This window comes from Capra hircus, chromosome 13, assembly GCF_001704415.2.
Source record: "Capra hircus breed San Clemente chromosome 13, ASM170441v1, whole genome shotgun sequence".
NCBI lineage: Eukaryota > Metazoa > Chordata > Mammalia > Artiodactyla > Bovidae > Capra > Capra hircus.
Window position 1 is genome coordinate 6913952 of NC_030820.1, and position 13773 is coordinate 6927724.

Below are 13773 nucleotides of genomic sequence, written 5' to 3' on the forward strand. Positions count from 1 at the left end.
AGTCCATGGGGTAGCTGAGGGTTGGACACAACTGAGCGACTTCACTTTCCCTTTTCACTTTCATGCATTGGAGAAAGAAATGGCAACCCACTCCAGTGTTCTTGCCTGGGGAATCTCAGGGATGGGGGAGCCTGGTGGGCTGCCGTCTATGTGGTCGCACAAAGTCGGACACAACTGAAGTGACTTAGCAGCAGCAGAAAGGAGAGTAGAGAGGGTTTGTTGCTGGAGTGGACATGGGTGAGATAAAAGAAGAGAGGGTCAGACATGACTCCAAGATTTTGGCCTAACATAATGGGAGGCTACAGGTGCCCTTAGCTGTGTGGAGAAGCAGGTAGGGGAGGGAAGGGCAACATCAAGAGCTCATAGTTGGATGAGCTATTCATTGGGAGGACCAATGCTGAAGCTGAAGCTCCACTAATTTGGCCACCTGATGTGAAGAGCTGACTCATTGGAAAAGACCCTGATGCTGGGAAAGACTGAAGGCAGGAGAAGGGGACGACTGAGGATGAGATGGTCAGATGGCATCACTGACTCAATGGACATGAGTTTGGATAAAGTCTGGGAGTTGGTAATGGATAGGGAGGCCTGGCGTGCTGCAGTTCATGGGGTCGCAAGAGTCAGACATGACTGAGCGACTGAACTGAACTGAGTTGCCTATTTACACACACAGGTGGGGGCTTTGAGAAGCAGTTAAAAAACCAAGTTCTGGGAAGAGGCCCAAGGTAGAGATTAAAAGGTGGGAGTCAGCATATATATGGTACTTAGCCATTGGACTGGATGAGAACACCGAGGCAGCGAGTATTCAAAGACACAGAAAAGGTAGAGGGCTAGGCCCCGGGTCACTGAGAGGTCAGGGAGATGAGAAACAGTAACGAAGGAGGCGGAGAATAGCAGCCAGTGAGGTGGGAAGAAAACCATTAGTGTTGGGTGCTCTGGAAGTCTATCAAAAATAGGATTTTCCAGGGAGCAAGTCATTCAAGCAACTCTGTGACACACTGCTACAAGACTAACGGATGACTACTGGGCTTTGGAGGGGACTAAAAATCTTGACAAGAGCAGACTGGTAGAAGGGAGGAAGAGGCCCAACTAAAGTATATACGAGAGTCAATGAGTGGACTTCCCTGCTGGCTCAGTGGCGGAGAATTCACCTGCCAACGCAGGAGACACGGCTTCCATCCCTGATCCGAGCAGATCCCACATGCCATGCAACAACATAGCCCATGAGCCACAACTACTGAGCCTGTGCTCCACAGTGAGAGAAGCCACCGCAATGAGAAGCCTGCACACCGCAAGTAGAGAGGAGCCCTCGTTTACTGCAACTAAAGAAAAGCCTGCTCAGCAGTGAAGACTCAGTACAGCCAAAAAGAAAGAAATAGTTACCAAAAAAAAAAAAAGGTTCAGTGAGTGGAAAAGACTAAGTAAAATAACAGACATGAAATTCAGGCAACTCCTTGAAGATTCACCTTTAAAGGCTGCTACAAAATAGGGGAAAGAGTTGGAAAGGAGGCTGGACCCCTAGGTGATCTGCACCCAGGGTCCAGAGTAGAACAGAGCTTTTATTCATGATAATCAAGAGACTGAGCCGCCAAAACCGCTTGTGACAGACAGAGCACGAAAGAGAAATAACAGATACTCCTGAGAAGGAAACAGAAGCATGGACTCCTGCCTGCCTCCCCATCCCTCCTGGGCCACAGAAACCACAAACTCCAGGACACACGTAGATGTCTCAGCAGTAAGGTCCCACTGGCTCTTGGGGCTCCACCCTCAGAGAGAAGCCAGCCCTGTGCCCTCCTGACAAAGGTATCTGGGAAGCACAGACGCACAGGAAACCTCCCGCAGAGGCCAGAGGCAGACCTGCGGCTGCTGGTTAGGAGAAAGAGTCGAGAAGAGGTGACATGCTGACGTATGTCCCCACCCTTGCAGAAGAGGCTCCAATCACTGGCTGAGAAATATTAATACCAAAGCAGCAGCCTGGTCTCATTCTTCACATTTTTTTATCCCATCCATCTTTGAACCTACTCTTAACAAGCCAGGGCCACACCCTCACCACCCTCTGATTTCTGAAATAGCTAAGACCAGGAAAATCGAAGAACCCAGAAAGAAATCACCAGCAGACTGTTCTTCGTGACAGAAGACCAGAAAAGGGAGACTGCAGCTGCTGTCTCCTGATCGCTAGTCAGCTGCCACAAAACCCCCAGACTTGCTATTTCTCTTTAAGAAAAAAACCAGACGGCACAGACAAGTAACAGAAGACCAATGTTAAGGTCAGCCAGAGCATAAACTTAATCTCTTGCTTTTTCCCTCCTTCTGATCTTCTAATCCTCGATCTGCTCTTCCTTTCCATAGCCAGAGAAAGACCACAGATGTATCTTATATTACACATCTGATGTGTTACTGAAAAATTATGTGTGAATCCGATTCTGGCAAATTAAATCAAATTTTAAAATGCTATTTAAGGAAATTTCATGGTGGATAATCTTAGAATCCTTCTACGAGAGGGAAGAATCACATACACATTTCTCTCTTTTTCAGTGAAATATACTTGACATGTAACATTGTATACATTTAAGGTGTACAACATGTTAATTTCATACATTTATTTCCTGTAATATGATTGCCATCATGCAATAATTAGCACCTCTACCACATTACATAATTATCCTTTCTTTTTATTGGCTGGAATAATTATGTTCCAGTCTCTTAACAAGGCTGATGATTATAATATTGTTGCCCATACACACACATATTTTAATTTTGTCTACGAAGCATTTACTAAGTGCAAAGCCCTGTGCCAGGCACTCAGGAAACACAAATATACTCACAGAGCCCCTTCTCAAGAGCTTATGCCACTGCTTAAAGAAAGCTTCAAACTATTTATTTTCACAAAAAAATGCTGAGAATAAAAGAAGGGCACACTCTTTTTTCCCATCTAAAATTTTCAGAAATCAGGAGGTACACTGCAGTTGACGGCATCTTCCCACGGCTCTGCTGCAGGCAGCAGCTGGGACACAGCCAGCTCTGCCTCTGGAGGTCAGCTGCTCCCATCTGCTAACCCTTGCTGACCCTTCTGCTGAGTTGCATTCCATGTTGGAACTCCATGTGTTGAGTTTAACTGCCATTTTCAATGTCTTCAAAAGGATTACAGTCTGATACAGAATTCAAACAAAAAGTGATTACATAAATAGGAATGCATGGAAATGGCAAAGAAGCACGACCTTGTTATCAGGGAAGCAAATATTTCTTGTTGGGAGAACACCCCCAATTCAATACTTGCGAAGTAATAGATAGCCGTTGTGTTAAGTGGTGACAAAGCCGTGTGTCATAATATAACTGGCAGTCTTCTCCCCTCTAGTGTAAGTGTCTTACATGGGCATATTTTGTTCTAGGATATTATGGTAAACATACAGGCAACAAAAGCAAAAACAGACAAGGAGGTCTATGTCAATCTAAAAAGCTTCAACACAGCTAAGACAATAAGCAACAGTACGAAGAGGACACTTATGGAATGGGAGGAAATACTTACAAACCACATAACTGACAAGGTATTAATATCCAAAATAGACAAGGATCTCCTACAACTCAACAGCAGGGGGAAAAAAAACACACAAGATCAATATCAAAACATGGGCAAAGGACTTTGACATTTCTCCAAAGACACAGAAATGGTCAATAGGTACATGAAAAAGTGTTCAACATCATTAATCGTCTGGGAAGTGCAACAGAAAACCACAAGATATCACCTCACACTTGTTAAAATGGATATTACCAAAAAGACAAGAGACAAATGTTGGTGAGGATGCAGAGATATGTGAACTCTCACATACAGGAGGTAGGAACGTAAAATGGTTCAGCTGCTATAGAAAACAGTATGGAGGTTCCTCAAAAAGCTAAATGGGACTATCACAGGACCCAGCAGTTCCACTTCTGGGTATTTATCCAAAAGAATTGAAATCAAGATCTCAAAGAGGTATGCGCACGCCCACATTAGCTGCATCATTATTCACAACAGCCAGGATGTGAAAACAACCTAAATGTCCTTGGAGCAAGTAAAGAAAATGTGGTTTATTCATATAAGAATATTATTCAGCCTTTAAAAAGAAGGAAATCCTGCGACACACAACAACACTGATGAACCCAGAAGACATTATGCTCAGTGAAATAAGCCAGTCACAGAAGGACAGACTTTGCACGATTCCACTTAGATAAGGTACCTAAAATAGTCAGACTCACAGAAGCAGAGAGTAAGACAGTGACCGCCAGAGCTCATGGAAGAGGAAAATGGAGAGTTGCCATTCAAAATTCACAAGGTTCAGTTATGCAAGATGAATAAGTTCTAGAGCTCATAGGTCAGCTCATTAAATCCTCATGGATATTAAGATAATACTATTCGTGTTGTATAAATAACTACTTGCTAGGATGTCTCAGCCAGTGAATCAAGAATCTGAACAAGAACCTACATATTTCCTTTCCTCCCTCTCAAGCTCAGCAAATTTCCAAGATGCCAGAACGTTAGTCAGGGTTTGCAAGGTGAGCTCCTGCCCTCTAACTTCTTCCCCACAAGATGCTGGAGTTTATCCCTCAGGCTAATAACCACATCACCTGTCTGGCCTTAGGAGAGTCCTACTTTAACCATAACTAGCTATCTTCCCTCTGTCTTTCAATAATCATCTACCAAGAACTATAAAACAAAAATGTAGGCCAGGTCTCTGGATTTTCTGCAATAGCCTAAGGCATATGTCCTTTTTTTTTTTTTTTGGACCAAAAATATTGCAAAATTCTGTGTTCCACCTTTCTTCCGACTTACTCAGCCAACTCTGCCATGTGTTTCCGTTGTCAACCTCATAGCAGCAGCCCCAGGAGAAACAAGAGTGAAGCAATCACAGATGGAAAGAACTGGAGACCTGCTCTATTATCCTCATGTTCTCTTGGCTGATGACTTGTTGTTCAGTCCCTCAGTCGTGTCTGATTCTTTGTGACCCCACTGACTGCACTACTCCAGGCTTCCCTGTCCACCATCCCCTGGAGCTTGCTCATACTCATGTCCATTGAGTCAGTGATGCCATTCAACCATCTCATTCTCAGTCGTCCCTTTCTCCTCCTGCCCTCAATCTTTCCCAGAATCAGGGTCTTTTCTAATGAGTCAGCTCTTTGCATCAAGTGGCCAAAGTACTGGAGCTTCAACTTCAGCATCAGTCCTTCCAATGAATATGCAGGACTGATTTCCTTTAGGACTGACTGATTTGATCTCCTTGCAGTCCAAGGGACTCTCAGGAGTCTTCTCCAATACTACAGTTCAAAAGCATCAATTCTTCGGCACTCAGCTTTCTTCATGGTCCAACTCTCACATCCATACATGATTACTGGAAAAACCATAGCTTTGACTAAACAGACCCTTGTCAGCAAAGTAATGTCTCTGCTTTTTAATATGCTATCTAGGTTGGTCATAGCTTTTCTTCCAAGGAGCAAGTGTCATTCAATTTCATGGCTGCAGTCACCATCTGCAGTGATTTTGGAGCCCAAAAAAATAAGGTCTGTCACTGTTTCCACTGTTTCCCCATCTATTTGCCAAGAAGTGATGGGACTGAATGCCATGATCTTTATTTTTTGAATGTTGAGTTTTAAGCCAGCTTTTTTACTCTCCTCTTTCACTTTCATCAAGAGGCTCTTTAGTTCCTCTTCGCTTTCTGCCATAAGGGTGGTGTCATCTACATATCCGAGGTTATTGATACTTCTTCTGGCAATCTTGATTCCAGCATGTGCTTCATCACCTGACATTTCACATGATGTACTCTGCATAGAACTTAAATAAGTAGAGTGACAATATACAGCCTGACTTATTCCTTTCCCAATTTGGAACCAGCCCATTGTTCCATATCTGGTTCTACCTGTTGCTTCTTGACCTGCATACAGGTTTCTCAGGAGGCAAGTAAGGTGGTCTGGTATTCCCATCTCTTAAAGAGTTTTCCACAGTTTGTTGTGATCCACACAGTCAAAGGATTTAGTGTAGTCAATGAAGCAGAAGAAGATGTTTTTCTGGAACTCTCTTGCTTTTTCGACGATCCAACAGATGTTGGCAATTTGATCTCTGGTTCTTCTGCCTTTTCTAAATTCACCTTGAACATCTGGAAATACTTATTTCACATACTGTTGGCTTGGAGAATTTTAAGCATTACTTTGCTAGCGTGTGAAATGAGTGCAATTGTGTGGTAGTTTGAACATTCTTTGGCATTGTTGTTCTTTGGGATTGAAATGAAAACCGACCTTTTCCAGTCCTGTGCCACTGCTGAGTTTTCCAAATTTGTTAGCATGTTGAGTGTGGCACTTTAACAGCATCATCTTTTAGGATTTGAGATAGCTCAGTGGGAATTCCATCAAGTCCACTAGCTTTGTTCATAGTGATGCTTCCTAAGACCCACTTGACTTCACATTCCAGGATGTCTGGCTCTAGATGAATAACCATAACATCATGGTTATCTGGGTCATTAAGATCTTAGTCCTTAAACTTAAGAAGACTATAACATGATAGCCTGGGCATCAAAGCTAAACATCTACACTAGATATCTTGGACTAGAAACCTAAAGTTATCTTTAATCATATAAAACTATCTCCAGTGGATATGAGATGGGCAAATAAGGAAATATTCAAGGGGAAGGGTGAAAGACCTTATTTTTACAATTTAAGCTTACCCCCCTACTGCATTCTAGTTAATAGAATGAAACCCATAAAGTACACTCCTATTCCAACTTTCACATCACCAATTCAAAAAAGAAGGGAGATGGACAACCCCAAGGAGACTGAATTTCTTTTCCAAAGCGACACAGTCAAGCAGGCTCTCAGAATTCCAGCTTAAAGTAGAATTCAGGTCTCCTAACATGCTGGGAGGGATTGGGGGCAGGAGGAGAAGGGGACAACAGAAGATGAGATGGCTGGATGGCATCACTGACTCGATGGTCTGAGTGAACTCCGGGAGTTGGTGATAGACAGGGAGGCCTGGTGTGCTGCGATTCATGGGGTCGCAAAGAGTCGGACACAACTGAGCAACTGAACTGAACTGAACATGCAGACATAGGAGTAACATTTAAAAAGCAACAGACCAACTTGTTGAACTACATATTGACCAAAAATAAAGTCAACACCACACATGATACCAACTGATACTTCTTTAGGAAAATGAAACAATGAATCATCTGTTTTAGACTTTTATTTATTCAAATACCACAATTTTCCATAGACATGGGCCATATTTAATTATGCATATATAATTATGCATTAATTCAGTTTACTAATTCCTAAGTACTATGTGTAAAGATTTTCATGTGCCAGCAATATTAAATTAAAAATTAACTCATATTATTACCTTGTGCTCATCTTTTCAAATTAGAAAACAATTTTTGGTCTATTATATTAGCATGATTCAGATTCAACATTAATTTGTGTTTGGACTTCACCTCAGTGGCTCAAAATCAAATATTTCCACCAATGCAAGAAAAGGATCAAGGTCATGAAGCTGCTACAACAGGTAGGCAGTTGAGGGGTCTGAACTAACAGGGTCAGGTCAGAAGAAATGGAAAGAAGATACAAGTTTGAGAATGGTGCCAAGAATTCAAGTCTGACTAAATAGGTTACGGAAAGTGAAAGTCACTCAGTCACGTCTAACTCTTTGCCACCCTGTGACCTATACAGTCCATGGAATTCTCCAGGCCAGAATACTGGAGTGGGGAGCCATTCTCTTCTCTAGGGGATGTTCCCAACTCAGGGATTGAACCCAGGTCTCCCGTACTGCAGGTGGATTCTTTACCAGCTGAGCCACCAGGGAAGCCCAAAATAGTGATGGCAATAAGAGAGGCAGAGAATACAGGAGAAAGGTGGCCACAGTGTGGGAATAAGGAAAAAAAGGTGTTTATTTGTGCTGCTGAACCTCATGTGCATACATGATACCCACAGGGATTTATCCAACAGGAAGGCAGAAAGAACTAAGGCAGACTTCAAGCATGAAGCCCAGAGTGGGGATGGACATGGAAACCAGCACTCTAAGAGATAACCACTGAGACAGCACCAGATCACCGAGAGGAAGCCCACAGTGAGACGAGGAAAGGCTGGCAGAGGCCCCCGCCTAGGGCTACTAGCAGTGGGAAGAAGACAGAGCAGGCCAAGGGAGTGGGACAAACCAAGAGAGGTCCAGGATCTACACTAGCAGTAGGCACCCCAGAGAGGCAGGAATAAGCAGGAGAGGACGGCGACTGGACTGGGTGGCTGGGCAGTGTGGCGGGGCAGAAAACAATGCGGAAGAAACCAGAGAGAGAAAGGAAGGAAGGGCGGCCATACCCACCCACCCTCCTGAGAAAGCCTGAGGATATCCGGCACAAAGTCCTAGGATTCGGACTTGAGAGATGACACGGCAAAGCGGGTGAACCAATAATATTATGTCAACCACACATATCAACCACATCATGAGCTTCAAGTACATCTGGCACAAGCATATGAAAACCTGGATCTAGACAACTATTCTGCCCACCCAAATCCACTCTCCCAAGACAAACACACACACACACACACACACACACACACACACACACTTCTGAATGATAAAGACTCTTCTAATACAAATACAAAAAGAGGACCTACCTTTTATCAAAAGTATATGCCATGGTATACATTTTGAAATACACCTTGTAAGATTTATGTCAACATTTTACTCAAGAAACGACCTTTTAGTCTTTTAAATGCCTTGCTACTTTTATATCATTTTGACCCAAATTTGGCACTATCATGAGTCATTAGGGGAAAAAAATCCATGAAAAATATAATTAAATTTTAGTTAACCCCAAAGTTGTATTGAAAATGTTAGCAAACCATTTACACTGTGATACTTATGTTGTAAAACAATTCTCAAAAATTCCTAAGTACTGAAGATCTTTCAAGCATCAATTTTCTGGTTCATGAGGTGTCTTAGTACATACTTTGTGTTTACATAAAAACACTGTTTTCAATCAATAAATGACCTACGAGGTTGAGGTAATGAAAAATGGTCATGAAAGCAGCAAATACCTGAGGTACTCACAGCTGTGGAGTAGGGATTATGAGCTCCAGTATTTTCAGCCCAGCAGCCACATCCATAAAGAGCAGCCTGGGGGAAAAAAGGTAGATAAATATAAATACAGCATTTTAAGAATATTATACATAATTGCTAGCTTTCAACAGAAGACAGAAATCATACCCATCTAATAAAGCTTCATCTAATAATGATGCATAGCACACACGTGATAACCAGAGGTTGAGTAAGACCTACCCAGACAATGGTCCTAACACTATCAAAACTGTTTTCAGCTAAGGATTAATCTAAAATTTTCAGAAAAGAGAAAAAAAAATTCTTAATCTTATCAACAGTAATTTCTTCCTTCCCAGAAAAAATCTTCCCTCTGCTGTAGGCTTGTCGATTGTGGCCCTTCTGGACCTTTGAAATAACCTCTCAGACTAGGTGTGTGTCAGTCAGATTACTTGGGGAGCATAATAACCGTGGGTCCCCAGCTATATCCCTGATAGTCTGGAGGCTGGCGCGGGAATCAGCATTGTTAACCAGGACGCTAGGGGCCTGGAATTCAGGTGGTCTCCCTGCCACCCTCCAGCAAACCCTGCTTCAGGCTTTAGTGCCTTTTCCCTCCTCCTTCAGGATAGAACAAGAGGAAATCCAACTGTTATGCACCAAAGGGCCCAGTATATGCTCACCACTGTTCTAGATTCTGCCAGATAGAAAGAGGGGCGACAAAAAGGCCTGCTCAAGCTAATCGCTCTGCGAGGTGGCAGAATAAATTTATGTGTCTGAAACCACCAGGAACACAATAAGCTACCGTGGTTTTATAAAAGTGTGTGATAATCATTCCTATTTTGTTTCCAAGTGTGCCACCCAGAATGTCTGGAGTCACCTTTTCAATATCTACTATGATTTCTCTGCCTTTGCAAGGGGGAATCATAATTGATAACTTTTCCACTCCTTAGTTAGAAGCAGAATTCAAAAAACCCTTAGATGGTTATTGCAGAGAAATACAAGGAGGGGTGGTCAAGAATGTTTATGATTACCTGTTTGATAAGAACAAAATACTAGTGGTAAAAGAAATGGCTAAATAAACATTGGCACAGCAACACGTGGAATTTACTGCAAAGGTTAGAAAGAAAGAATTTTTTAAAAAAAGATAAGAACTATTACAGAAAAAAACTCCAAAACACTGAATTTTAAGAACTATTACAGAAAAACTCTGAAATATTCAGTCTTAAAAAAAAAAAATCCCACAATATATTCAGTATTCTCAGTGAACTGATGAAGGAAAAAGGTACTCCCACAAAAATAGGACTGCTATATTCTAGGAGCTTATTTGTGAGGAGTGGAAGCTAACACAGAGAATGGTAACCAGACAGATTTCAATTTTCTATGATGGTTTATTCCTTTTACAAGGACTTCAGAATTAATTTGCTCCAATATTCTGCATAGAACAGGGGTTTTCAGGAAACAGTCCAGGCACTTCTGATACTGAGAACTTCACGACTTCATGTGGGAACATATACCCCTTTTGGACCCTTTTCATTGGTGAGCAGCTCTTCCTTTGATTGCTTTAAGGAATATCCACCTTCTTATAACTTCCACCCACCAATCCTCGGTCTACTCTCTGGAAATACTTTAACCTCCCCCTAAGAGTTCTCCAAATTTGCCTTTTCTAATGCCCTGATTCCTCTTTTCTCTCTCAAAGAATCTGCGAAAGTGAAAGTCTCTCAGTCGTGGCTAACTCTATGCGACCTCATCGACTATACAGTCCATGGAATTCTCCAGGCCAGAATACTTAAGTGGGTTAGCAGTTCCCATCTCCAGGGGATCTTCCCAACCCAGGGATCAAACCCAGGTCTCCTGCATTGCCGGCGGATTCTTTACCAGCTGAGCCACCAGGGAATCCGTGAACTGTTCCCAAGATGTTGAGATGCACACACCCACTCCACTTCCCTAATGACCCTCCTTGAGAACTGACTCTAAGTCCAGAATAAGGGAGATGAAATCTGACCATGTTCGTGTGATCCAGTTGCCACCCGTCACTGTCACTGACAAGACCCCTCTTAAAAGCAAAAACAAGAACTGAACGCAACACCCCTCATATGGCAGACAGTAGAAAACCTATTACTGCCTTTGAAAACACCATGCTTCTGAAATAAACAAGACAGCTGGGTGAGGGTGGCAACGTAAAGTCCTTCAGAAGTGATTCAACTCATAGATTTCAGGGAAAAATGGCAAACCTGTAGGCTAAAGCCATGCAACTGGTCCTACCTAGGATGGGTGCTGGGTCAGCCAGAGCCTCAGAGAACATGCGGCCTCAGGGAAAGGGCCCAACCTTCCTTCACTGAAAACCCCGGATATTGGTCCACTGCCCTTTCCATTTCCCACAAGTATCTTGACCTGGAGTTCTGCACCCAAAAAATAGTAAATAAGACCACAAGGACACTCCCAGTGGAGGTCATGAAAAGAACGCTTATTCTTACTCTTGGTCTCCTTTCTCAGCAAATTTCCTTTATGCTACCTCTCCTCAATTTCATGACCTAAAGTTATCTCCCTTCTTCATTTTCTGAAACAGGCTGGGCTGAGACAGTGACAGGTAAGAGAAGAGAATCAGAGACTGTCCCTCTCCTATCCACTCTGTTAGACAAAACACAACAAACTTAAGCAGACCTTTAAAAACAAAAAGCTTCCTTCATTTTAGTAGTAAAATGTTATCAAAGCTACTATCATGCAGTAAAAGCAGGTCATGCAAATGATGATATATAATGATATATAATTAAATAATTATCATTTACTCTTCTCTGGGTCTTTGTTTCCTTTTTTACAAAATAAGGATATAGTAACACGTACTTCACAGTGCTGTAGGATCACGGGAATTAACACACTTCCTCCACACCGCCAGCAATTAACAAATAGCAACTGCCACATTATTAGGAGGGACTGTGATAAGCGACTGAAATGCACGGTGTCATTTAATCTTCTAGAAGTTTGTGAGGTAGCTATTTATCCCCATTTTACAATTGTGGAAAATAGAACTTCAGGTGTTGAGTAACCTGTCCACGTGAGGGGACTGGTAAGTGGAGAGGTGAGGTTAGAATAAAGTTTACACTTTATTCCCAAATCCATACTCGACCCCTAAACTCAACCGCCTGTTTTCATGTGGGTCAGGTAGAGTTTGGAGGACAGTAGAACAGAATAATTCCATTTTCATGTCACATGTGCAAATTCTAATTATCGTAAGATAAGGAAGCAAATAGCTGTGAAAAGAAGAGAAGCGAAAAACAAAGGAGAAAAGGAAAGAGATAAGCATCTGAATGCAGAGTTCCAAAGAGTAGCAAGAAGAGATAAGAAAGCCATCCTCAGCCATCAATGCAAAGAAATAGGCAAACAACAGAATACGAAAGACTAGAGATCTCTTCAAGAAAATTAGAGACACCAAGGGAACATTTCACGCAAAGATGGGCTCGATAAAGGACAGAAATGGTATGGACCTAACAGAACCAAAAGATATTAAGAAGAGGTGGCAAGCATACACAGAACTATACAAAAAAGATCTTCACGACCAAGATAATCATGATGGTGTGATCACTCACCTAGAGCCAGACATCCTAGAATGTGAAGTCAAGTGGGCTTTAGAAAGCATCACCACGAACAAAGCTAGTTGAGGTGATAGAATTCCACCTGAGCTATTTCAAATCCTGAAAGATGATGCTGTGAAAGTGCTGCACTCAATATGCCAGCAAATTTGGAAAACTCAGCAGTGGCCACAGGACTGGAAAATGTCACTTTTCATTCCAATCCCAAAGAAAGGCAATGCCAAAGAATGCTCAAACTGCACTCATCTCACACGCTAGTAAAGTAATGCTCAAAATTCTCCAAGCCAGGCTTCAGCAATACGTGAACCATGAACTTACAGATGTTCAAGGTGGTTTTAGAAAAGGCAGAGGAACCAGAGATCAAATTGCCAACATCCACTGGATCATGGAAAAAGCAAGAGAGTTCCAGAAAAACATCTATTTCTGCTTTATTGACTATGCCAAAGCCTTTGACTGTGTGGATCACAATAAACTGTGGAAAATTCTGAAGAGACAGGAATACCAGACCACCTGACCTGCCTCTTGAGAAACCTATATGCAGGTCAGGAAGCAAGAGTTAGAACTGGACATGGAACAACCGACTGGTTCCAAATAGGAAAAGGAATATGTCAAGGCTGTATATTGTCACCCTGCTTATTTAACTTAAATGCAGAGTACATCATGAGAAATGCTGGGCTGGAAGAAGCACAAGCTGGAATCAAGATTGCCGGGAGAAATATCAATCACCTCAGATATACAGATGACACCACCTTTATGGCAGAAAGTGAAGAGGAGCTAAAAAGCCTCTTGATGAAAGTGAAAGAGGAGAGTGAAAAAGTTGGCTTAAAGCTCAACATTCAGAAAACGAAGATCATGGCATCTGGTCCCATCACTTCATGGGAAATAGATGGGGAAACAGTGTCAGACTTTATTTTGGGGGGCTTCAAAATCACTGCAGATGGTGATTGCAGCCATGAGATTAAAAGATGCTTACTCCTTGGAAGAAAAGTTATGACCAACCTAGATAGCATATTCAAAAGCAAAGACATTACTTTGCCAACAAAGGTCTGTCTAGTCAAGGCTATGTTTTTTCCAGTGGTCATGTATGGATTTGAGAGTTGGACTATAGAGAAAGCTGAGCACCAAAGAACTGATGCTTTT

General features: G+C 42.3%; 1 protein-coding gene across 4 annotated transcripts in view; it reads right to left on the reverse strand.

The window, feature by feature from the left end:
- TASP1 (taspase 1) overlaps positions 1–13773 on the reverse strand; it is a 264742-nt gene that overhangs the window by 136401 nt on the left and 114568 nt on the right. For 3 of the 4 annotated variants that reach the window (XR_001918985.1, XM_005687819.3, XM_018056930.1), the window contains one exon: positions 9049–9127. Coding sequence is in view for 2 of the 4 variants with exons in the window: in XM_005687819.3 (XP_005687876.1) it covers positions 9049–9127 (79 nt within the window). In the remaining 2 variants the exon portion in view is untranslated. The remainder of the gene's footprint in view (positions 1–9048; positions 9128–13773) is intronic. The other variant, XR_310467.3, reaches the window with a different exon arrangement.